Source organism: Vipera ursinii (genome assembly GCF_947247035.1).
Source record: "Vipera ursinii genome assembly, chromosome: 1".
Taxonomy (NCBI): domain Eukaryota; kingdom Metazoa; phylum Chordata; class Lepidosauria; order Squamata; family Viperidae; genus Vipera; species Vipera ursinii.
In genome coordinates, this window is record NC_139512.1 from 270,439,628 (window position 1) to 270,464,564 (window position 24,937).

Here is a 24,937-nt window from a genome sequence, read left to right on the forward strand (position 1 = left end):
AAGAAATGGGTGTGTCTGCAGTGGTATCATCAAAGATCAAAACAAGGCAAAATATCAGATGCGGCATCTCTGTGTAGATTCCCCTCTTTTTTTGAATGATGTGTGTTTTGTGCCTGCCATCTTTTATTTTTATTTTTCTACCCACCCACAGCTAGTGGACACTTCTAGGTGTCTAAACATATTTTGAAACGTTGGAATTTTTGGCTGTGGTTTTGTTAACAACAAAGACGACCCAGAAACCTTTATTGGTCTGCTATATAAACACATTATGATCTTCAGGTGTCTTCCAACTTTTGTTCTGCTAACTATTTTCTTTGTTCTTTGAAATGTGATAGTAAAATACATGATTTTTTTAAAAAAAAACAAATTTAATAATACAGTATCTTTTGTCTTGGTTTTTCTAAGGACACTTTACATCTCGACAATTATGTTGACTACTTGGGATTCTTTTAACTTGCTTTGACAGGTGCATTAATATGTATAAAATAAACTCTCGACTGCTGTTATTCATATAGTACTTCACTGGCATTTAGAGAAGACTGCTTTATTATGTTCTACATAGAACTCTCTTTTAATATGCTTCAGAAACTATAATTAGAATACATTAGCCAGTCAACTGTTTATTGTCCACTGTTAACTGAAGGAATTCCTAGTATATTTCTGTAGTTACTTCAGAGCGACAGTTTTTCTTAAATGTTCCATGTGGAGGAAATTTCAGGCTGCATTTGTTTTTTGACCCACCATATCTATCATGATCAACTCAGGCAGAAATATGAGATTGGGAATGCCCAAGTTTAGATGACTGCTAGATGGCAGCAAAGAGGTACATAAAATTCTTTGTGCTGCCACCTAATGGTCCCCTGAATTTTCACAGCCAGTACTGGTAACCCTAACCAGAAGAGGCCCTATGTATGTCTGCTTCCATCGTAACTGGAGATTACGCAAACAGCCCTATCTGCTGCTGTAGAATGCTTTCCCATTGGTGATGCTTCCTTTCTTCCTTTTTATTGTCTGAAGGCATTAAAAAAAACCCTAATGTTTTTTCCATCTACTTTCAGGTTTGGGTTTACATTGCGGTGATTCTGCTGTCATTTGCTGGTTTTATTTCCTCTTGCTCTTTTTGTTTTGGTAGAGTTCCTGAGTTGTTCTTATGGGTTCCACTATTTTGATTTATTTGTCTGTAGTTTCCATAACTATTTTAGGGTGATAAATGCCATATGTTTCATTGTTCTCTTAATGGTAACGTAAGTCCTCAGACACTGTAAATATATGCTTTTTCTGAATGATATTTTTTTCCAATTTTAAAATGTCACGAGTGCTGTGTTCAGTACATTAGAAAACAAGTGCCTACATTTTGGTTTAATTATTTTCTCAGTCACTGGAATCTATTCTGCGTCATCCAGCTGATAATCGGACTCAAATTCGGGAGCTTGGTCAAACATTGATAGATGGAGGTATCCTTGATGAAATCATCAGTGAAAAGTTGGAAGTTTTCAATGCTCGTTACGAGGAATTAAGTCATATGGTATGATATATAACTTTGATGAAATGAAACATTTGTTTTTATTACTGTCAGCATCCACAATATACAGTTTTGAATGAAGCTTAAAGGTACTCTTCACTAGCTTATAGAAATAAGAGCTGCCCAATATTTAAGATCAGATGTCCATAATTATGCCAACACTACCTATATCTTGTATTATGGTTTGTCAGAAGCTGGACAACCGAAGGACCTACACTGTAAACTGGATGGCTGAGTGAATTCTTAATTGAAAGTGAACAGATCCAGATTAAAGCTTAGAGGATCCTATATTTTGTACAGGCGAGAAGCAAAATTATGATGGCACGTCATGGGGTACATTCCTCAAACAAAAAAGGGGAGAAAAATAACAGTTTGGGATGCAATTTTAAATCATGATAGCTATAACCAAGGTAAATGGTCTCTACCAACAAAGACCTATCCCACAAAAATGTGTAAAATGACTGAAAGTCTGATTTTATATTTTAAAAAGATTTGAAGCATGATGAGCAGATTTATACGATTCAAATTACAGAATATGGAGTAAAGCCATACATAGTAGTTTTAAAAGTTTCCCTGCTGTCTTGGAAAGAAAGCAACCTTTTGGCTTTGAAAAATACAGGACAGAGGATCTTGAAAAGCACAAAGAGCTGAATTGATAGTCGTTTGGAAACTGTTGTTTTCTATGAGGATTGATGGGATCCCATCCTGATTTCAATGGTATTAATATGTCCTCTGGAAACTTCCATAAGTCTTGATAACAAAACCGAATGCTGAAGTCAGTGCTTCTAACTTAAGTTGCCATGCTAGGAATCTCTGAATTATGTTCCTTTTCGGCAGGTATCCCTTAACCATAAGAAAGTAATATTTCACTGCACTGTTGACAATCAGAAAATAACAGCATAGTGCAAGCATAGTGCACATAGTGATTTACTATTTTCGTATTTATGTTTAGGTTTCTATACAAGTTCTAAAGTTTTCATGCAGCGTATTTCTTTGTCTCCCCTTAGGCAGTCAGTAAGCAGATTTCTTTGGAGCAACAACTTCAAATGATGCGGGAAACTGAGCACATGTTGCAAGTTCTTCAGGAAAGCTTGAAGGATTTGGATAGGCAGCTAACATCCTATTTGACCAATAGAATAGATGCCTTCCAAATGCCTCAAGAGGCACAGGTATTTATTTATTTATTTATTTAAAAAAAAACCTTTTGTAACATGGTTTTTGAGTTATAGGATAACTAAGGGAATACATGCTCTATGAAGAAATGCTGAAGTGGTGTCTTATGCTACAAAATCAGTAATTTCGGTAATCTTTTGATTTTGAAATAAGCAGTCTGTCACTGAAATCAGCATGTGGGTATTATAGTCTTTATAATAATACATTTTAGTAGTATGATTTATCGGGTAGTCAGATTGATATTTGCTATGTCCTCTCTTCCCCATTTTCTATAATGAATGGCAGAAAATCCAGGCTGAGATTGGTGCCCTTGAGTCCACCTTGGAAGAGCTTAGAAAGAATGTCTATTCTTTAATGCCACCTTCACCAGAATGCCGATCTTCCCGTGGTGGGACTCATTTGGATGTCTTGCAGGTAAACATTTCAAAAAGAAAAAGAAAAAAGCCGTTTTCATCTTTTTTTCGTAATCTTTGAGATCAAGCACTAAAGACATAATTCAAAATTAGTTTTTGCTAATTAGTTTCCCAGAATTTTCGTGTTTCTTTCAAATGCAGTGTTTTCAATTGAAATTGTGATAATTTTACATACTATAAAGTTTAATTTGTCATTTCTGTTCCTTTTCAGTTTCATTTTCTCCAACCTTTCCCCCTTTTCGACCCTTGTAGGCATATATTTGTAAAAGTAGGATAATTTTACATACTTGTGAAAGTTCCTAATTGTGAAAAAAAAATGCTGTAATACACTTTTCTTAGATCCTTGCGCAATTGTTAATCATTTTAATAATTATTAGCATCCTTTTCACAATAGCTTTATATGAGGAGAGAGAGAGAGAGACAGAGACAGAGAGACAGACAAACATACAGAAACAGAGATACACACAGAGAAAGACAGACAAAGATAGAGGACTTGAAGAATCAATATCTGTTGTACAGGATGGATATCAGCATTGCAAATAGGTAGAGAAAATGTTTGAAGAGAAGATGCTACTAAAATCATGGCATTTGACTGGCTAACCTGAAGCACTGTTTAGTGACTAATGAAAACTAAGTATGGGTGTCAAATAAATCCCCTAAAGAGAAGGAAAGGGAAAGCAGTTGTTTCAAACAGAGATTGTGATGAGTGAAGTCTAGACAGAGGCATTTATATTTTCACAATAGGGAGAACAATTTGCTTTTGTGAGAAAGATTCAGCGGGCCGTAGGAAATAGAAACCAGGATAGAAGGGTTGAGTTTGGAGTTGATGAAGAACTAAGTGGCATTGATTTTGAAAGGTAGAGGAGAAAAAAAAAGGCAGTACTAATTAGAGATGAGGAATGCATTCAAGTAAGAAGATTTTTGATACTCTGGGAAGTATTATAAATTCAGGAAACGAGATGGTGCTTAAGTCCCATTTTGTGAATTCTCTGATTAGGTAGCTAGAGGGAGAACTGATTAGCTCATGGTGTTCCATGCCTGTTTTTGTGCTTTGGGGTTGACAGAAGTGAAGAAGATTTGGAAACGGAGTACACACTGTACCTTTGAAAGTCCCCAAACATAGGCCTAGACAAAACTTCCTGATGGGTTTTTTTTAATCTTGTTTTTGAGGAGTTGAGTTTCTCCTGTTTAAGTGAAAAACAGTGAATCTTGGATTTAGAGATAAATTACTTTATAAGTTAGAGAAGAGGCATAAAGCAGGAAATATGGTTACAAGGGGAGGAAATCCATAATGACATGAAAGAGAGAGAAATGCTGAACTAGAAGAGTAAGATATAATTTATAAATAAGAACAGTTAGAAAGATTTTTCATTCTAAGTGTGTGAATGTATCAAATCTTTGCTTTCTTCTATAAACAGAGAAAGCTCCGGGAGGTATCCACGAAGTTCCAGCTCTTCCAGAAACCAGCGAATTTTGAGCAGCGTATGCTGGATTGTAAACGAGTTCTGGATAGTGTAAAAGTTGAACTCCATATCTTGGATGTGAAGGATATTGATCCGGATATCATTCAGTTTCACTTTGAAAAGTGCATGGTAATATAATGCTATGACTAAATTTTCTTAATTTCTCTCTGTGAAACTTTTATTTTCTTCTTTACTCCACGGCAGTAAACTTTCCAGTAGCTCGGCAGTCAACTTTCATAGTAGTGGTAGAAAACATGAATGAAAGGAAAAGACTTTGTGCATTGAGATAAATACGGAATTTCCCATTAAACTGTGGTCAGTCCAAGTTAGAAACAAAAATGAGCGAAGTCTTAGCAATGTGAACAAAGCAGTGCATTTTTTTTAAAAATTGTGGTGTTATTTCATTGCACTTGGGCTGTATTCAGACATCATTACTATTATTATTATTATTATTATTATTATTATTATTATTATTATTATTATTATTATTAATTATTAAGCATTACCAGACTTTGAACATCTTGGAAACGTGGGCGTTATTTTCCCTCTTTCCTCTTCTTTTTTTGCTCTATCTTCCATTTATTCTTCATATTAACTTCTATTTGCTATGATGTTGGGGGCATTTTTATAATTTATTTTCTAAATAGAATCCATTGCTCAAAATGGGTTACTGACTAATTTGAATCTAGTTATAGTTAATAGTTTTCCTTACTGTAGCAAACTGGACACCATGGAATGTGGATTTGGTGTGCATAAAGCTGATAATGTGGTTAAATTCTGAAAAGGGAAATTAAACAAGTAACCTGAAATATTACAATATATTTTAATATAATATAATAAAATTATATGGTGCCCTGGTTCTAGAAACTCTATAAGACCCTGAGTGAAGTAAAGCTTGAAGTGGAGACAGTGATCAAAACAGGAAGGCAGATTGTACAAAAACAACAGACAGACAACCCCAAAAGCATGGATGAACAACTGACAGCCCTGAAATTCCTTTACAATGATTTGGGAGCACAGGTTAGTCTTTCATACGTACAGTTTTGTTTCACTGTGTGAAATCCATTTGAGGTAAATTTCAGGCATTTAATTAAATATTATGTGAACCCGATTTACTTTTCACCAGTTAAATCTGAAATGAGAATCTATAATGTTTTAAATCGAAGATCAAAATACATGACTTTCCACATCAATACTGTTATCCAGTAGTTGTGGTTGATGAGAAATGTAGTCCAGACTTATCTAGAGTAACTCCACTCTGTTTTGAGATTTGATAAAAATTTTAAAAAGCAACATACACATATTTTGGGGGAAAAAATAAATGATCTAAGAGATGGTTTCTTGACAGATCATTTTTTCCTTCATGAGTCCATCTATATTGTAGAATTGTCATTGAATGTGTTTTCCTTATCCATTTTCCTTCATAGATGTAGTTGACTGATGAGGACAAATTCTTTTTAGAGGCAAGTAACCATAGCCAAAATAGAGGTTGTGGAATAATACTAAAATGTAGAGGTGCTTTGAGTGCAGTTCCAGAAATGTGTAAAACACTGCTTGAAAACTCTTAGTATTGACAAAATCACCATCAGTCAGCTGCAAAAAAACAGTTTTATTTGGAACAGCTTGCATCCTATGAACATATCTTCAACATCATTAGACAGCAACATTAGCCTATGCCAGGACCTTAGGAAGGACTTGATAAGTAAATAAAAATGCCAGATCCCATCTAAACATCTGCTCACTATGTGCCGACACATAATGTCGATCCAATAAGTTTTCTTAATTCTTTGTTCTTGATGCTTGCTTTCTTACATGCTTTTTTTTAAAAAAAAAACAGGTGACAGAAGGCAAACAAGATCTAGAACAGGCATTGCAACTCTCATGCAAATTCAATGAAGTCTCCCTCTCCTTATCCAAATGGTTAGAGGTGACAGAAGCTGAACTGGTACACAAGTCCACTTCAGAACGTTTGCTTTCTGATCTGGACACTGAAATTGCTTGGGCTAAGGTAAGCAGCCTGTTCTCAAACTTCTTTGTTTGCATCTCATTCTGATACTTGTTGTTATAGTTCCTGTTGTTGAATAAAAATATACTTTCTGTTTTGCCTTGGAAGCAGGTTAAAAACCAACAGTTTTAACCTGGAGCCTCGCTTAAATATTTATTTAATAAATATTTGAATCCAGCAGGTGATAGTGCATTCAGTGATTTCAAATCTGGGTGAATCCCACTGGATTTTCCTTCTGGTTTTATGGGGGAATCTATTTGAAAATGTATTCTATATCGCATGCAAACATGTCATGTTGAATACCACAAGGAATTCCAGACTTCCTGCAAGAAATTTAGTCTCCTTTCCTGTCCTTTCCTGTTGTAGGGACATTTTTTTTTCTGACACTATTGTATGCCTCAGAATTCTTTTTAAAAAAGCAATTTTGTAATATGTGTATTGCTCATTGTGCATTTATTATATTATGATTTTAGAAGAGGTCACTAAATGTTGAACTCAACTTGAGAGACTTATCTCATTTGTTTGCCATTTGTACATATTTTAAAACTTTATTATTTCAGATCGAAAGAATAAAAAATTTAACAGATCCAATGCTCTGTACTTAGTTCTTTTTTCTATTAATGTAATGCAGCTGTTGGCTTTTTGAATGTAATTACTTGTTTTAATTATTGATTGCTATTTTAAAAATGTCATGGTTAGTCAGTTCTTTGACTAATTGAGTGCAAAATGACATTAGCCTGCTAGGAGGAGGTTTGTGCGCCTGGGACTAATGTTGAAAACGAAACAATATAATTTTGGTGTATTATTTAGAACAAAGAAGATGCATGAATTACTAGAGGTATAATCCAAAGTGAAAAGGGGCACCGAATGGCTTCACACTGAAATAGGAAATTGTAGGAATCATTCTGCATGTTATTCCTATAAAGAGAATTGTATCATGAGGAAAAGCATATATTCTACTATAAAAAATATGCCTGTGAGAAAAAGCTTGGGGATTCTTGAAGAGAATTCTAGTATTAAAGGGAGATTTGATATTATTAAACATTTTTGAATACCAGATTTGTGTAATTATTCCTTTTTTGGGGGGGATTGGCATGAAGAAATTCTATGGAATACTTACTTGGTCTTCAAAACAGGGTTTAGATTGTAGCGTGATCTTGGTTTATAGGAAAGTGATAGTTTCAAATCTTAATTTCCTGGACATTTATTTGCTGTTAACTAGGTCCAGAATTTCAATTGCAGTAAATAGCAGAGGGGAAAGTGAAAATCTATATGAGCAAAAGATTTGTAAGTCTAAAATTGTAGTTCACTATTGCATTAGCTTACTCATTGCATAAATCTTTCTGTTAAAATAAGAACAATTTAAGAAAGTGAGACTGATTTATTAGTAAATAGGTATAGTAAAAATATTAAAAATCATTTTTCCAATTTATGAAAAATATATATTCCCCCAAAAGCAATCTTAATGTTTCCCCTTGAAAGATATGTAGTTCCCCAAATTTGCAAAAGAAACTTTGTGAAAAAGCTATACTTTATTATCAGATTGCATAATAACTGCAATTTGCATCAATTTGGCATGCCATAACAGATTTTGCAAAATCAGTTACAGAATGTAATTAAAACAAAGAATGGTGCATTTAAAGCACAACCTTACCAGTTACTGAGGCTAACATTTCTTTGAAAACTTTCTATTCTGTGACTACTAAGTTACTCTGAATTTTAGAAGATCCCTTGCTTTGGATTGCTTTAGGTATCATACGGTATATCAGATTGCTTATTGCAGTGATATGTCAGTCGTTAGCGAAATCGATCAAGATAGAAACCAAACCAATAATAAATTTTTTTGCTTCTGTCACCTTGAGAAATTTCATTCTGCTCTGTTAATGGTTCTTGTTGCCTTCCAGAATGTGCTGAGAGAATTGGAGAGGAAGAAAGTCGATCTGAACAGTGTAACAGAGAGCAGTGCTGCACTGCAGGCCTTAGTGGATGGAAGTGAAGCTCCTCTGGAGGAAAAACTCTGTGTCCTTAATGCTGGATGGAGCCGAGTCCGAACCTGGACTGAAGATTGGTGCAATACACTTCTGGTAAGCTGAAACCACAAATGGCAAATTTTGACATTTGTAGAATTAGTGATCTGTGTGGCTTTTGATAGGGTCATAAGCATTGAGTGTGGTCTTTTTACTCTTCAAGTAGGAAGTGTTTACAAATGTCAAATTTCCTATCAGGAGAGAACGGTCTTACTCAATTGCCTCCAAGATATGTTAAACTTGAAAGTCCCATGGCCAGGCCAGCTAGGACGATATCTCTGGGGAGTATTTAGTTGGGGAAGGCTGACCTGTTAAAAGGAAAAATGAATCAGACGATGAAGAGTTTTTCAAGAAATAGTAAAATATATTGAACAATTTGATAGATTTGCTTCTTACTTCATGCTCAGGAAGTATCAAAATCTTTTCTTTGAAGTTTTAGCTCAAGAATAAATGCTTTAAAAATAATTATTACATAAGAGGACTCATGGAAATATTCTTTGAATACTTATTTGAACAAACTGTACCCATTATCTGTGCAATCATTATTCATAATAAGGATTGTTTTTACAAGCTGTAAAAAAACAGAAATGGATGTAATGAGCTCTGAGAATAATCTTGAAGAAGAAGATGAAGAGCTGCAGCCAAGGCAGTGGTCAGATAAGAGGAATCTGAGCCCAGAGCTGGAAGAGAATTTGAGAAAGCATTTCAGGCTTGGTTATCCATAGTTCAGGACAGGGAGAAGAGAGGAACATTCAGGGAAGCAAGGTTTTATAACTGTAAACCTATAATCGAAGTATTTTTGGTATTCTTGAGTTAGGTGTTCAAGTTTGTTCTACTTCCACCTGTCTTGCAGACCAGAATGTGCCTCCCATTTCATTGCTTTTATCTTACAGGTAACCCTTAGCTTATGACATTAATTGAATCTGGAATTATGGTGGTAAAATATGGCGGTCATCAAGGGCCACCAAGTGACTGTGCCCAGTTTTACAACTATTTTTGTAGCAATCATTAAAGCAAAAGCAGCAGTTGTTAAGTGAATCCATTTTTTTCAGTGGGCGTTTTGCCAGAAACTGGAGGTAGATGCCGGAAGCTGGCAAAAAATGCCAAAAATTACAATCACGTGACTGCAGGATGCTACAAATAGCCTTAAATGCAAGCTGGTTATGAAGGGCCCTAAATGTGTTATGTAGCAACAATCTCTCTCACTCTCTTATCCTCTCTGTCTCCACAGCTCGCTCTCTTTCCATCTGTCTATCTCTCCCCATCTCTTTCTCTCTCTCTCCCCATCTCTCTCTTTTTATCTATCCCTCTCTCCCTCTTTCCATATATCTCTATCTCTATCTTTGTGTGCATGCATATGTGTGCATATGTGTGCGCGATGTTGGAACTTTTGTTGTAAGAAAATTCTCTGGAAGGAAGTGTATATGTCATTTTGATCTTTGTGAGAAAAGATAAGATATAAATCTAGTGGCTAAAATTATAATAAAGAAATACCAAATAATTCTTAGGTCTTGGCACTAAAAGAGCTGAAAAAAGCAAATGAAAGTGCCATTGACTGACTTCTGTGAATGTTTTCTGTTAAAATAGCTAAATTTGATAGACATTTAAGGTATGTTTTCATTGATTTATCTTTGTCTTTCCTTTATAGAATCACCAAAGCCAACTGGAGATTTTTGATGAGAATGTTGCCCACATAAGCACTTGGCTGTACCAAGCTGAAGCTCTGTTGGATGAGATTGAGAAAAAGCCTGCCAACAAGAAAGAGGAGACAGTAAAGGTAGCAAAATTAAACTTCTTACTGACGTGACCTAGACAGTAGTACTGGTAGCAAATAAATAATAATAATAATAATAATAATAATAATAATAATAATAATAATAATAATAATAATAATAATAATAATAATAATTAGTAGTAGTAGTAGTAAGTTGGAAGAGACCTTGGAGGTCATCTAGTCCAACCCCCTGCTCAGGCAGGAAACCCTATACCATTTCAGGCAAATGGCTGTCCAGTCTTCTCTTAAAAGCTTCCAGTGTTGGAGCATTCACCACTTCTGGAGGCAGGTTGTTCCACTGGTTAATTGTTCTAACTGTCAGGAAGTTTCTCCTTAGTTCTAGGTTGCTTCTCTCCTTGACTAGTTTCCATCCATTTCTTCTTGTCCTGCTTTCAGGTGCTTTGGAGAGTAGCTTGACTCCCTCTTCTTTGTGGCAGCCACTGAGATATTGGAACACTGCTATCATGTCACCTCTCACCCTTCTCTTCATTAAACTACACATACCCAATTCTAGCAACCGTTCCCTATATTTTTGAGCCTCCAGTCCCCCAATCATCTTTGTTGCTCTTCTCTGTACTCTTTCTAGAGTCTCAACATCTTTTTTACATCGTGGTGACCAAACTGGATGCAGTATTCCAGGTGTGGCCTTACCAAGGCATTGTAAAGTGGTATTAGTACTTAACGTGATCTTGATTCTATCCCTCTGTTAATATTTTGGATCCAAATGAAAGTCTGCCAGTTTTTCTGGTTGATTTCTGTCTTGTTCTCCTTCCTCCCTTTTTTTAACCCTACTGTGATCTAAATAATAACCCATTTCCCCCCCCATTCATAGCGTCTAACATCAGAATTGGATGCTGTTAGTGTCAGAGTTGATAATGTGCGGGACCAAGCTGTTATGCTGATGAACAGTCGTGGGGGATCATGTCATGAGCTTGTAGAACCCAAATTGACTGAACTGAATAGGAACTTTGAAAAAGTATCACAGCACATCAAAAGTGCTAAGGTGAGTACGGAAGACTTCCTGGTCCCAAAGCATATCTACTGGCTTATTTTTACATTTATATTGCTGATTTTTATTTTTCGAATGTTTCTGTGAAATGCATGCTACTGCATTGTATTCTGTCGAAGGAAACTGTTTTCTAATATTTCATTGCACTTTTGGATTTTTTAGGACATTATCTCTTTGTGCACATGGTTGCACAAGGACAAAAATATGCAGGTAGTCCTTGTTTAGCAATTGCATTTGAGTCAAGCAAGTTGGTGGTTTGGCGAAGCAGTTTAAAAGTGAAACAGTACAATACTTCAGTTTTCCTTTGCTTTACAGACCTGTGAAAATCATAAATGCGAGAATGGACACGAGTTATTTTTTTCAAAACCGTTGTAACTGTGAACATTTGTTGTGTGAAGCAGTTGCTAAACAAGGACTACTTGTATTAGTTCTGTCCTACTTTGAGTGAGATAGCTCTACTTCTTCAACAGTATTTTTTAAACAAGAAAAAGAAAGAAGATAACTTACTTAATTTTTAAAATGTTAAAATGACATGTTGCTCCAAAACTTCCTCTTTTTCTCTTTCCAGTTGCCAAAAGCATGTGAAGTAATATATTCTGGGGTTTGGGTGAATCATTTTATTTTATATGTAATTCTCTTTCTGTACTAGCCCACAAGCTATCTGCAAAAGATAATTTCTTAGTGTCAGTTTTGGGGATGAGAACTTCTACAAGGGTATTTATTCATTTACAACTATACTGTTGCAGTTATATGATACGTATACAAATATATTGACTACTGATTAGGGTACTTGCTATCTTTGTGTGTGTCAGATGCTGTTCAGTCTGGAAGCTCATAAAAAGTTTGCTAAGCAGGAGCTCTGTGGAATTGCAGTGGCTTCTAAAGACCTTGATAAATTTGAATGTGAGATAAAGGAAATGCTGACCATAGTGGAAAAGCACATGGAATCAAAAGAAGATGATGAAAAGGTTGGAGAACTTCATGTTAAAACAAAACTGTCATATTCTTTCTTTCTTTCTTTCTTTCTTTCTTTCTTTCTTTCTTTCTTTCTTTCTTTCTTTCTTTCTTTCTTCCTTCCTTCCTTCCTTCCTTCCTTCCTTCCTTCCTTCCTTCCTTCCTTCCTTCCTCTTTCTTTCTTTCTTTCTTTCTTTCTTTCTTTCTTTCTTTCTTTCTTTCTTTCTTTCTTTCTCTCTCTCTCTCTCTCTCTCTCTCTCTCTCTCTCTCTCTCTCTCTCTCTCTCTCTCTTTCTTTCTTTCTTTCTTTCTTTCTTTCCTTCCTTCCTTTTCCCAGGTTTGACTTTTTAATCTGGAATCCTGAGACCTAGAGGTCTATTGACAACACTGTAATTCATTGGCTGCATGCAATAAATATTGATCTTGCTTGCAACAGCTGTTTCACCATTGCGGTCTTCCCGATGACTTTATATATTCAATGCTACACGTGCAAGGGATTTGTCTTGTTTAATTACGATAAAATGTATCGTTGTGTCATACTTGAAATCATGCATTTGGAAGCTCATCCTTTTCCAAGTGCTTTCTCACCATCCCAAGTCCTTGGGAGAATTTCCAATGTGTTTCCTTTCTGTGCTACATCTATTATACTTGAAGCATAGGCAATGCAGGAGGTGACCCACACGGATTTCTCCCAGTTGCTGTTGCTCATCCTGGACATTGCTAGAATAGGCAAGAGTTGATGTTTCATGGCCCCTGCTTCCCTCTACAACAAAGGAAAGAGATATAGTTACAGAACATTAGGATTAGATTACAGGTAGACCTTGACTTATGACCACAATTGAGCCCAAAATTTTTGTTAAGTGAAACATTTTTTAAAGTGAATTTTGCCCCCTTTTAAAACCTTTCTTGCCTCAGTCGTTAAGTGAATTGCTGCAGTTGATAAGTTAGTAACCCGGTTGTTAAGCGAATCTTGGTTCCCCATTGACTTTGCTTGTCAGAAGGCTTGCAAAATGTAATCACATGACCTTGGGACAAAGCAACTATCATAAATATGAACCAGTTGCCAAGCATTTTGATCACATGATCATGGGGATTCTGGAAAAGTGGTAATTATCAAAAGCGGCCATAAGTCACTTTTTTTCCAGTGCCATTGTAACTTTGAACAGTCACTAAATGAAGTGTTGTAAATTGAGGACCACCTGTATTAACTTAACGCCTGATATCTTCACTGAAAACAGTTTTACTTTGGCCCACAACTACATGTTGCACAGTCAGTAGTTTGTAACATTTTATTAGATTATAGAATAAAATACAGAAATACAAAAGCAAATAGTAGGACACAGTGGGGAGGGAAAAAGAAAACAAAAGGCAGTGACTTCCGAACTTCTTCTGTTGCAGTAGAATGAAGCATTAACATCGAACCTCACCTTTTTGCGAGCCATTTCTATAACAACAAATCAATCTATCAGTAAAAACCAAAAATCAAAGTTTCATTTTTTTTCCACCCCAAGCACAAAAGTCCATACGCGGTCCCCATGTAGAAACAAAATTACTTATATTTATTTATTTATTTATTTATTTATTTATTTATTTATTTATTTATTTATTTATTTATTTATTTATTTATATTTATATACCGCCCTATTCCCTGAGGACTCAGGGCGGTTTACAGGGAATTAAAAATCCAAAATACAAAAATTAAGAACCAAATTAAAAAATATTAAATTGACCCTGTACTCAATTAAAAAGAACCCCAAATTAAAAATTTCTCCTCAGTCTGGGCCCGAGAGCTCTTTCCTTTAATCAAAACAGTCAATTTAGCCATCTCTGCCATCTCCATTAGCTTCTGCAGGCATTCGTCCATATCGAAATGTCCTTCCATTTCTGTGTTGCACAGTTAGTAATTACAATAAGCTCCTAATGAGTTCACTGCAAAATATGAATCCGCTGAGTCTTCATGTAGGATAAAACGATTAATTAGAGTTTTACATTCTTCAAAAAGGATTCTGAGGAAGTACTTCAAAACTCAGGCAACAGAGCACCTCTCTGCTTTTGTGCCAACCCAGAAAAAGGTGATTTCTTTAAGGGACTGATAACTTTTTTTCCCCTCAGCTTTGTGCACGGTTCCTTGAATGAATAGCAGAGAGAGGCTGTGCTTGTGTGAGGTTTGCAGCACTTTTTCTGATACAGTTTTTTAAACATGCACAACCATACTACACATGTTTCTCTGTACAGCCTTGCTCTTTGGGAATAACGAAAGCTAGTTGCCCCAAGTATTCCTGAAAATATGTCCTTCTTTTTAAAATTGTAGCTGGATGAAGAAAGAGCCCAAATTGAGGAAGTTCTGCAAAAAGGTGAGCATTTGTTACAGCAGCTCATGGAAGATAACCGGAGAGAAAAAATTCGTTTGCAGCTCCTTCTCCTTCAGACCAAGCAAAGCAATGCAAAGGTCAGTGAAAGTAGCCTTGCTGTGCAATAGGTCTGTAATGTTCTATTTCTTCCCCCTGAAGCCTTCCTTATATGCACCTGAAAATTCTCACTCTTGTCTAGAGACATAAATAATCCACCTTTTTGCCTGTTCCTCTCTACTATCATTTATTTACAGGTAGTCCTTGACTTATGACCACCATCGAGTCCCAAATTTATGTTGCTAAGTGAGAACTTGGTTAAGTGACTTTTGCCCCATTTTACGACTTTTATTGCCACAATTGTTAAGTGAATCCCTGCAGTTGTTAAATTATTAGGACCGTTGCTAAGTCAATCTGCCTTCCCCATTGACTTTGCTTGTCAGAAGGTTGCAAAAGGTGATCACATGACCCCGGGACACCGCAAATGTCATAAATATGAACCAACTGCCAAGCATTCAAATTTTGATCCCATGACCGTGGGGATGCTGAAGTGGTCATAAGTCATCTTTTTTCAGTGCCGTTGTAACTTTGAACATTCACTAAATGAACTGTTGTGAGGACTGCCTGTATTAAATTTATATGCTATCCATCTCACTATCTAGGTGAGTTGGGCAGCTTATAATGCAATAAAATATAAATATAAGAAGAATTTTAAATATAAAATGACTTAAAAGCTACAAGTTAAATATAGACTAAAACCAAAAGGCTTGAGCAAAATGGAAATGGTGTCTTCTATGTCACTGCACCAACCATGTCCAAAATCCTAAATCATCCGTCAGATCCAAGTCTTAAGGCCCTTCCAAAAGGCCAGAAGGCTGGGGGCAGATCTCATTTCTGGTGGCAAGATGTTCCAAAGGGTAGGGTCTGGGACAAAAAGGGTTCTTCTTTTAGACCAGAGGTTGGGAACTATGGCCTTTTTATGACTTGTGGACTTCAACATCCAGAATTCTTGAGCTAGCATGGTTGACTCAAGAATTCTGGGAGCTGAAGTCCACAAGTTATAAAAGGACCATAGTTCTCTCTCTATCCCCCCCCCCCGTCTTATAATCTTAATTATTGATTGCATAACCTTTCTTTTTGGGTTGTAGGAGCTTCGGTCATTACAAAGGAGGCAGGTATCAGAACTTTCACCTTCATTTACTCTATATGAAATGGAAGCAAAGAGTCATTTGCAGTGGCTTAGTGAAACAGACACAAGTCTCTCTGGACTTCAAGAAGCAGAAGAGAGGGAGAAAACAAAGGTAATTTTTTTTAATATAAACCATTCATTTATGTAATTTTTTCAATAGTTTTGATGTCAATAGTTCCTTCTGTCAATCCCAGTGTTTCCAAACTGGTGCTTCCACATAGGTTGAATCTCAGTTTATTTTTTTAACAAGCTGCCTGGCAATTATGACTCTTAACATGTTTAGGTGGCATAAGGATCACTTGGGTCATGTTGCTAGTAATGTAATTATTTGTTTATTTAGTCCCAAACTAATGGTTTTACTCTTTTAAAGATAAGAATACTGTTGCCCCGCTGAGTAATTAATTTACTCTGGCGAACTAATTCAAAAATATTCCACCACTTGTCTTCTTCAAATCTCAAGTACCTTGAATGAAGAAGTGACTTTTAGCAGCCTTTCCAAAATGAATCAGACTGATATTGTTAACTATGTGAATCAAAACTGTGACTGATACAATGGGCCTATGTGGTACAGTTTATAAATAATAACTGACACTTTAAATTGGGCTCAGAAGTCAAAGGAACATATTATAGTGACCTTAGAATCACTAATTGAACAATTCTAGAACTAAGCTACATGGATTTGACGTCCCTGTGAATATGAAATACATTGGCCTATAATATGAAGCAAGAGTGGATTATAAATATGAAGAATGGCTGCAGGACTTGGGTTTGACTAGTCTAAAGAAAAGAAGAAATAGAGGAGACATGATAGCAATATTCCAGTATTTGATGGGCTGCCACAAAGAAGAGGGGGTCACATTATTCTCCAAAGCACTAGAGGGCAGGACAAGAAACAATGGTTGGAAACTGATCAAAGAGAGAAGCAACATGGAATTAAGGAGAAACTTTCTGGCAGTGAGGACAATTAACCAGTGGAACACCTTGCCTTCAGAAATCGTGGGCACTCCATCACTGGAGATTTTTAAGAAGAGACTGGACATTCACTTGTCTGAGATGGTATAGGTTCTCCTGCTTGAGCAGGGGGTTGGACCAGAAGACCTCCAAGGTCCCTTCCAACTCTATCCAATAAATGTTTTCTAAAACGCATCTTTAACTAAACATAGAACCTAAGAAGTACCACACTAGATTGGACACCTGACTCATCTAGTCCAGCTGTCTCTTCCTCCAGTGGCCAATAAACTGTATAAGAAAACTCTCTAATCCCCCAGCAATGACCTTTAGAGGCACTCCCACTGCCATCAAGGCTCATAGCCATTGATTTCCATGACTTCAAAGAATTGCGCCAAATCTTCATCCATATTCTTCGTACATTCAAAGAATACTTCCAACAGATTACAGAAAAAAAATCATGGCATATATTTTTGAATTATATGGACCTGGCTTGCATTATGGAGACCTGGTTGGGCCCTGAGGGTGGTGTCCCTCTGGTTGATCTTTGCCCATCGGGTTTCCGGGTGCTGCACCAGCCTCGGGCTCAAGGTAGGGGCGGAGGAGTGGCGGTAGTTGTGAGGGAGACCTTATGTCCGCGGGAGGCCACCGTTGTCCAAATAGCCAGGTGTGAGTCTCTCCTCCTGAGATGTGGCCTTAGGACTCAGTTGGGCTTGCTGCTGGTGTACCTTTCGCCTAGTCGCGTAGCAGCAGCCCTGCCTGAGCTTCTCGACATCCTCTCGGGGTTGGTGATTGAGTTCCCCAAATTTATGATTTTTGGGGACTTCAATCTACCATCCCTGGGGGGGATCATCTGAGTTAGCTCGGGAGTTCATGGCTTCCATGACGGCCATGGACCTGATGCAAGTTATTCAGGGTCCAACTCATGGGGGGGTCAAACGCTCGATTTGGTTTTTCTATCTGGACGGTGGTTAGATGATCTGGGTGGGGGTTCTCCAATTGTTATGCCCCTGTCATGGACCGATCATCATCTCCTGCGGTTGGTCTTCCGTTTTGCCACTCCCTGTCGTGGGGTTGTTGAACCAATGAGATGGTTCCGCCCTAGGTGCTTAATGGACCCTGAGCAGTTCCAGGTGGCGCTTGGGTCCCCACCTGCCTCCTTCGCTCACAGCTCGGCCGATGCCCTAGTGGAAGCCTGGGAAAAGGCAGCCACGGAAGCACTCGACCAAGTTGTACCCATGCGGCCCCTGACCCGGTGCAGATCCCAGTGGGCTCCATGGTTTTCTATGGAGCTCCGGGAGATGAAGCATCGGAGACGGGGCCTAGAGAGCTGTTGGAGATCCAGCCGGTCTGAATACGACTGATTGCGACTAAGGTCTTTTACGAGATCTTATCTCGCAGCGATAAGGGTGGCAAGGTCTAACTACTTTGCTACCCTCATTGCGTCCGCAGATAATTGCCTGGCCGCCCTGTTTAGGGTGACCCGCTCCCTCCTTAATCAGGAGGTGAGGGAGGAGCCCTTGCAGGGTCGTGCCGAGGAGTTTAGTCAACATCTGTCAGACAAGATTGCTCGGATCCGGACCGGTTTGGACTCCGACTGGGCAGAGTCTGACGATGAGGACATGGGCAGTCTTGTTGATGTTATGTGGGAGGAGTTCGATCCTGTGACTCCCGAAGATGTGGACAGGATCATGGGGAAGCTGAGCTCCACCACGTGTTTGTTGGACCCGTGCCCCTCCTGGCTGGTTTATGCGGCTCGGGATGGGACACGAGGCTGGCTCCAGGCAGTGATAACTGCTTCCTTGAGTGAGGGTAGTTTTCCTGCCGCCTTGAAGGAGGCGGTGGTGAGACCCCTCCTTAAGAAGCCTGCCCTGGACCCAGCTGTATTAAACAACTTTCGTCCGGTCTCCAAACTTTGCTTTCTCGCGAAGGTTGTTGAGAGCGTGGTGGCGCATCAGCTCCCTTTGTTCCTGGAGGAAGCTGATTATCTGGACCCGTACCAATCGGGTTTCAGGCCCGGGTACAGCACGGAGATGGCATTGGTCGCGCTGGTGAATGATCTCTGGCGGGCTTGGGACAGGGGTTGTTCCTCTGTCCTAGTCCTGTTAGACCTCTCAGCGGCTTTTGATACCATCGACCATGGTATCTTGCTGCGGCGTCTCAGGGGGTTGGGAGTGGGAGGCACTGTTTTTCAGTGGTTCTCCTCCTACCTTCTGGGACGTTCGCAGTCGGTGTTGGCAGGGGGGCAGAGGTCGACCTTGAGGCCTCTCGTTTGTGGAGTTCCTCAGGGGTCAGTCCTCTCGCCTCTCCTGTTCAACATCTATATGAAGCCTCTGGGTGAGATCATTCGTGGTTTTGGAGTTTTGGAGTTTTCATTTCAACCCCAAACCACCCCAGTGATGCCCTCGACATGATGTCCCATTGCCTGGAGGCGGTCCGGGTCTGGATGGGGAGGAACAGGCTTCAGCTCAACCCTGACAAGACAGATTATTCCACCTCTTACTATGGGGGGGTGAGTTATTACCCCCCGTAGATAGGGCTCGCAACTTGGGGGTCCTCCTAGATTCACAGCTCTCCTTAGAAGATCATATAGGAGCTGTGACTAGGGGAGCCTTCGCCCAGGTTCGCCTAGTGCGCCAGTTGCGGCCCTGCTCTCTACATGGGGCTGCCCTTGAGGACCACTCGGAGGCTTCAGCTGGTGCAGAATACAGCTGCGTGAGTTGTGTTGGGGGTCTCCTGATACTCCCATGTTACACCTCTGCTCCGTGAGCTGCATTGGCTTCCAGTTGCCTTCCGGGTGAGATTCAAGGTGCTAGTTATGACCTATAAAGCCCTACATGGCATGGGTCTGGATTACCTTCTGCAACACCTGCTGCCGGCGTCAACCTCCCTCCATCCAGTGCGCTCCCACAGAGAGGGCCTCCTCAGGGTGCCACCGATCAGAGAATGTCGACTGGTGACCCCCAGGGGGAGGGCGTTCTCTGTGGGCACGCCAGACCTGTGGAACCGCTTACTGGTTGAGCTCCGGATGGCCCCCGAACTTTGCTCCTTCCACATGATCTAAAAACTTATTTATTTGAACAAGCCGGCCTGGTCTGATGGGTTTAGGGTCTGGGGTTTTAATATGGATTTTAACTAATGTATTATATTGGACATAATTATTTAATGTTTTTTAACTTTTGTATTTTGTATTTTGATATTTATTGCCCTGTACACCGCCCTGAGTCCTTCGAGAGAAGGGCGGTATAAAAATTTAATTAATAAATAAATAAATAAATAAATAAATAAATAAATAAATAAATAAATAAATTATTGAAAGAGCTTCTTAAATTGGCTATCAATTTCCTCTCGGTAAGAGTCTCCTAAATTACAATCAATAATATTTTCAAATACATCTGACTCATTGGTATAAAATCCAATGAGAAAAGAGGTACCGTATTTTCTGGCGTATAAGACGACTTTTTAACCCATGAAAATCTTCTCAAAAGTCAGGGGTCGTCTTATACACCGGGTGCTGAAACTTTAGGGACAGGGCTGGCTGGAGCGGATCTTCCATTTAGTCTGCGCAAGGAAAGTGGGACCAATTGGAGTAGAAGCTGCAGTCTGTGATTTTTTACAGGCTGGGGTCTGGGCGTCTTTCCTTCTAAAGTTGAAGAGCAGCTGTAGGCAGGTGGGGAATGCAAAAGCAACTTGAAAGGCAGGTGGGGAATGCTGTAGCCAGAGCAGCTGCTTAGCTCTAAGGACACATTTGACTCAGGAACTGGGCGGGCTGGCTGGAAAACCTGGAGCGGATCTCCCATTTGGTCTTTTTTTAAAAAAATCCCATTTATATCCTGCCCTTCTCCGAAGACTCAGGGCGGCTTACAATTTAAAGCACAAATCAATGTGCTTAGCAATAGCCTTCATTCTATGTATATGCCTGCTTATTAGAGCTTTCACCCCCCCACAAGCAGCATTATTACAAAGTCAGCTTATTGCTCCCAACAATCTGAGTCCTCATTTTATCTACCTCGGAAGGATGGAAGGCTGAGTCAACCTTGAGCCTGGTGGGATGAGAACCTGCACTAATTGCAGGCAGCTGGTGTTACTTAAGGCCCTGTGCAGGGAAAGCTTTAGAGTGAATTAGGAAAAGTGAAAAAGTGAATTAGGAAAATAGGAAACGGTTGCTGGAATTGGGTATGTGGTTTAATGAAGAGAAGGGTGAGGGGTGACATGATAGCAGTGATCCAATATCTCAGGGGCTGCCACAAAGAAGAGGGAGCCAAGCTATTCTCCAAAGCACCTGAAAGCAGGACAAGAAGCAATGGATGGAAACTAGTCAAGGAGAGAAGCAACCTAGAACTAAGGAGAAACTTCCTGACAGTTAGAACAGTTAACCAGTGGAAGTGGTGAATGCTCCAACACTGGAAGTTTTTAAGAAGAGACTGGCCAGCCACTTGTCTGAAATGGTATAGGGTTTCCTGCCTTAGCAGGGGGTTGGACTAGATGACCTCCAACGTCCCTTCCAACTACTACTACTACTTCTTCTTCTTCTTCTTCTTCTTCTTCTTCTTCTTCTTCTTCTTCTTCTTCTTCTTCTTCTTCTTCTTCTTCTTCTTCTTCTTCTTCTTCTTCTTCTTCTTAAGTTTAATCCACTTGCACTGTTTTATGTTTGCATGTTTGATGACAAACAGCCTTATGTTTATAAGTGACAGTTTTCCTACTAAGTACCTGCATGTCATAAGCATTTGAATTAAAATTACCATATTAAAATCAAATCTGATGTTTTTTAATTTTTATTTGGTGTGCGTTGGAAGAGGGGTAGTCTTATACGGCAAGTATAGCCCAAACCCTATAATTTAACAGGAAATGTAGGGGGTCGTCTTATACGCCCAGTTGTCTTATACGCCGGAAAATTCGGTAACTTTTGGCTAGGTTTTTGGTTAACTGAGAAGTTTGCTAAACCTTAGTTCTAATTAATTCCTGAAAAGACACACTATTTATACAGGTAATTCTTTTTTTACAATATTTCATTTAGTGACCATTTGAAGTTATAATGGCATTGAAAGAAATGACTTGTGATGGTTTTTCACACTTACAACCCTTTTAGCATTCCCATGCTTGCGTGATCAGAATTCAGATGCTTAGCGACTGATTCATATTTATGACAGTTGCAGTGTCCCATGTGATCACCTTTTATGATCTTCTGACAAGCAAGGTCAATGGGGAAGCCAGATTCATTTAACAACCAGGTTACTAACTTAAGAACTGCAATGATTCACTTAACAACTGTGGCAAGAAAAGTCATAAAATTGGGCAAAACTCACTTAACAAATGACTCACTTAGCCACAAAAGTTTTCGGCTCAGTTGTGGTCATCAGATGTTTTTGAAAATATTATTGATTGTAACAGTGATTTAGGAGAGAGATTCCTACCTAGTGAGAGAATGTTGATAGCTAATTTAAGAAACTCTTTCAATAATTCAAACATATATACAATGACTTTTCATTTTCTGTTTCTAATGGATCCACTTTTTTTAGATTCTTAGTCTGTCATAGGATTAGTTTTATGTTTATATAATGAGACTTGTGGAGCAGTAAGTAATTTTTTGGACAGGCTTGCGTATTAGGCAATCTGTCTATCCTTTTGCATTACTGGTTATGGAGCTTCATAATTAAATTAATCAATCTCTTTATGACTCTTCTGTAACTTGTAAATCTAAAACCAATTGAGGATGAGACAAAGGAATGTTCAAATCTCAGAATGAGTTCTGTGTAGTATAGAATAATAATGGTCTTCTTGGCAGTAGTCAGGGCTTTTTTTCTCATAGAACGCTCAGAACGGAGTTCCAGTACCTTTTTTGGATGGAACCTTGTAGAGTAGGCAAGGTGGATTGTATGACATGTGTGAGTTCCGGCACCTTTTTCTTTTAAAAAAAAAAAGCACTGGCAGTAGTTATATGCATTTTCTTTCCATGAAGCTAATAGGAGCTTGGGAAGAGGTGATTTTGATCTACTGATCATATATTGAATGTTTCTTCCTTCAGTGTTAGTGCTGCTGTACAGATGGCCCACCTGTCATACTAAAACCCTAGAAAACTATAACAAACTCCAATATCATGGTTAAAAAAATAATAGGTCTTGAGGGATTCGCATAATGGGTATATAAAGTAGACTACCCAACTTGGGAGCATCTTTCAAATGTGTTGACTTCAACTTTCAGAACGTGTTATCCAGCATGCCCATTCTGGGAAAATCCTGGGAATTAAAATACACACAGCTGGCAGCTGCAAGTTGGAGAAGACCCATCTAGTTTCACTAAAAAAATCATGTTGAAAATCAAACATAACAATGCAAACCTCAGCATACTTGCATCTTGACAGCAGTTGCAAGTATAAAAATTACGAGATTTATGTTGTTTCATTGCAAAATATATTTTGTTACATAATATAAATTTTGTTAATATATGATTGAAAATATCCATAAACATGTTTTGTTACTCTTCCCTTCTCCCCACTCATCCCAGGGTTACGGGAACCATATTTTATAACTGTTATATCAGTTTATATATCAAAAGTTACAAGTACAAAAGTAATGAATCAGATAAGGACCAAACACTGTCCTGATTTCCATTTCCATGAAGACCAGGGAATCTTCTTTACACTTACAGAAATGTAAATAAATCATCTATTAAGTTGAAGTATATGTCAACCTACCTTAACGTTTAATTTTATCTTGATATTGCCTAGTTGGAGTTCACACTTTCTCTCTCATACCCCTTCCCCCACTCACTGTTGATTACCCAAACTTTCCTTTCTGTTTCAAAGGCATTTTATTTTCAAGGGATCTAATAAATTACAGTTTTCCCTTACATTTTGAATTGAACCTTGACCAGGGGTTTGAGTTTGTCATTAATCTTCCCTGTTTGCCACCTACATTGTGCCAAACAATTGATCAATATTGCAACTGTCTAAAATTTTGTTACTAGGGATCTTAATGACCTTCATTCTGGAATGGACTCCAATAGTGTAATTCAGAAAACAAGTAAATCACTTTTTGTGTGTCAGGATTTGACTGACCATGTTTTAGAAATGTGCCAATTGGGGATTTTTTTATCTAGTATATTGCCTCTATTTTATCAAGTAACCACTTCTACCTTGTAGGAAAGGTAGGATACAATGTTAATTAATTGAAGCAGTAACTCTGTGTCTTGTTGAATGAATGACCTTGTGGGAACAACCTAAGAGCCATCACCTCCAGTATTATATTTCCCACAGCAATTAGCCAGATGGAAGCTCAAAAATCATGTCATAAAGATTAGCCTCTATTATTGTTTATAACCAGCATCTGGGCGTCCAAATCTACAATTAGATAATCTTTATCATAATATAAAACGTAGCTCTCTTACATAATGGTATAATGTTATAAAACATGATTCTTCAGAAATCATGCCCTATGAGGAAATAGGGCCTTGCCATGCTGCAGGAGCCATCTTTCAAAGTGCTTCACTTGAGATCTATAATTCTTTTGTTAGTAGCTATGGCATTAGGGACACGGTGGCTCAGTGGGTTGGGACACTGAGCTTGTCGATCAGAAGGTCGGCAGTTTGGCGGGTCGAATCCCGAGCACCGCGTAGCAGAGTGAGCAACTGTTACTCGTCCCAGCTTCTGCCAACCTAGCAGTTCGAAAGCACGTAAAAATGCAAGTAGAAAAATAGGGACCACTACGGTGGGAAGGTAACAGCGTTTCATGCGCCTTTGGCGTCTAGTCATGCCGGCCACATGACCACAGAGACGTCCTCGGACAAGCGCTGGCTCTTCGGCTTTGAAACAGAGATGAGCACTGGCCCCTAGAGTTGGAAACAACTAGCACGCATGTACGGGGGAAACTTTACCTTTACTATGGCATAGGAGCCCCATAATATTATATCTTCAGTCTGTTCTGATAACTAAAGAAGTGATTGACTGGATGGACCACTGGTGAATCACAGTGTTGGTAACATTGGTATGTGATTTGCTTATTTTCAAGTATCATTGAAGTAGCCTGAAAACAGAATGTAACAATGTTTTAATTATGTATTTGCCCTCTTGGAAACAATCAAAAGTGCAAAGTTGATATAAAAATGGAAATAAAAA

General features: G+C 38.5%; 1 protein-coding gene across 3 annotated transcripts in view; it reads left to right on the forward strand.

Moving 5' to 3' along the window:
- UTRN (utrophin) overlaps positions 1 to 24,937 on the forward strand; it is a 386,201-nt gene that overhangs the window by 118,502 nt on the left and 242,762 nt on the right. For all 3 annotated transcript variants that reach the window (XM_083373856.1, XM_083373857.1, XM_083373858.1), the window contains 12 exons: positions 1,376 to 1,525; positions 2,530 to 2,691; positions 2,981 to 3,109; positions 4,527 to 4,700; positions 5,436 to 5,591; positions 6,409 to 6,579; positions 8,481 to 8,660; positions 10,252 to 10,380; positions 11,210 to 11,380; positions 12,199 to 12,354; positions 14,651 to 14,788; positions 15,836 to 15,988. In XM_083373856.1, the coding sequence (XP_083229982.1) occupies positions 1,376 to 1,525; positions 2,530 to 2,691; positions 2,981 to 3,109; positions 4,527 to 4,700; positions 5,436 to 5,591; positions 6,409 to 6,579; positions 8,481 to 8,660; positions 10,252 to 10,380; positions 11,210 to 11,380; positions 12,199 to 12,354; positions 14,651 to 14,788; positions 15,836 to 15,988 (1,869 nt within the window). The remainder of the gene's footprint in view (positions 1 to 1,375; positions 1,526 to 2,529; positions 2,692 to 2,980; positions 3,110 to 4,526; positions 4,701 to 5,435; positions 5,592 to 6,408; positions 6,580 to 8,480; positions 8,661 to 10,251; positions 10,381 to 11,209; positions 11,381 to 12,198; positions 12,355 to 14,650; positions 14,789 to 15,835; positions 15,989 to 24,937) is intronic.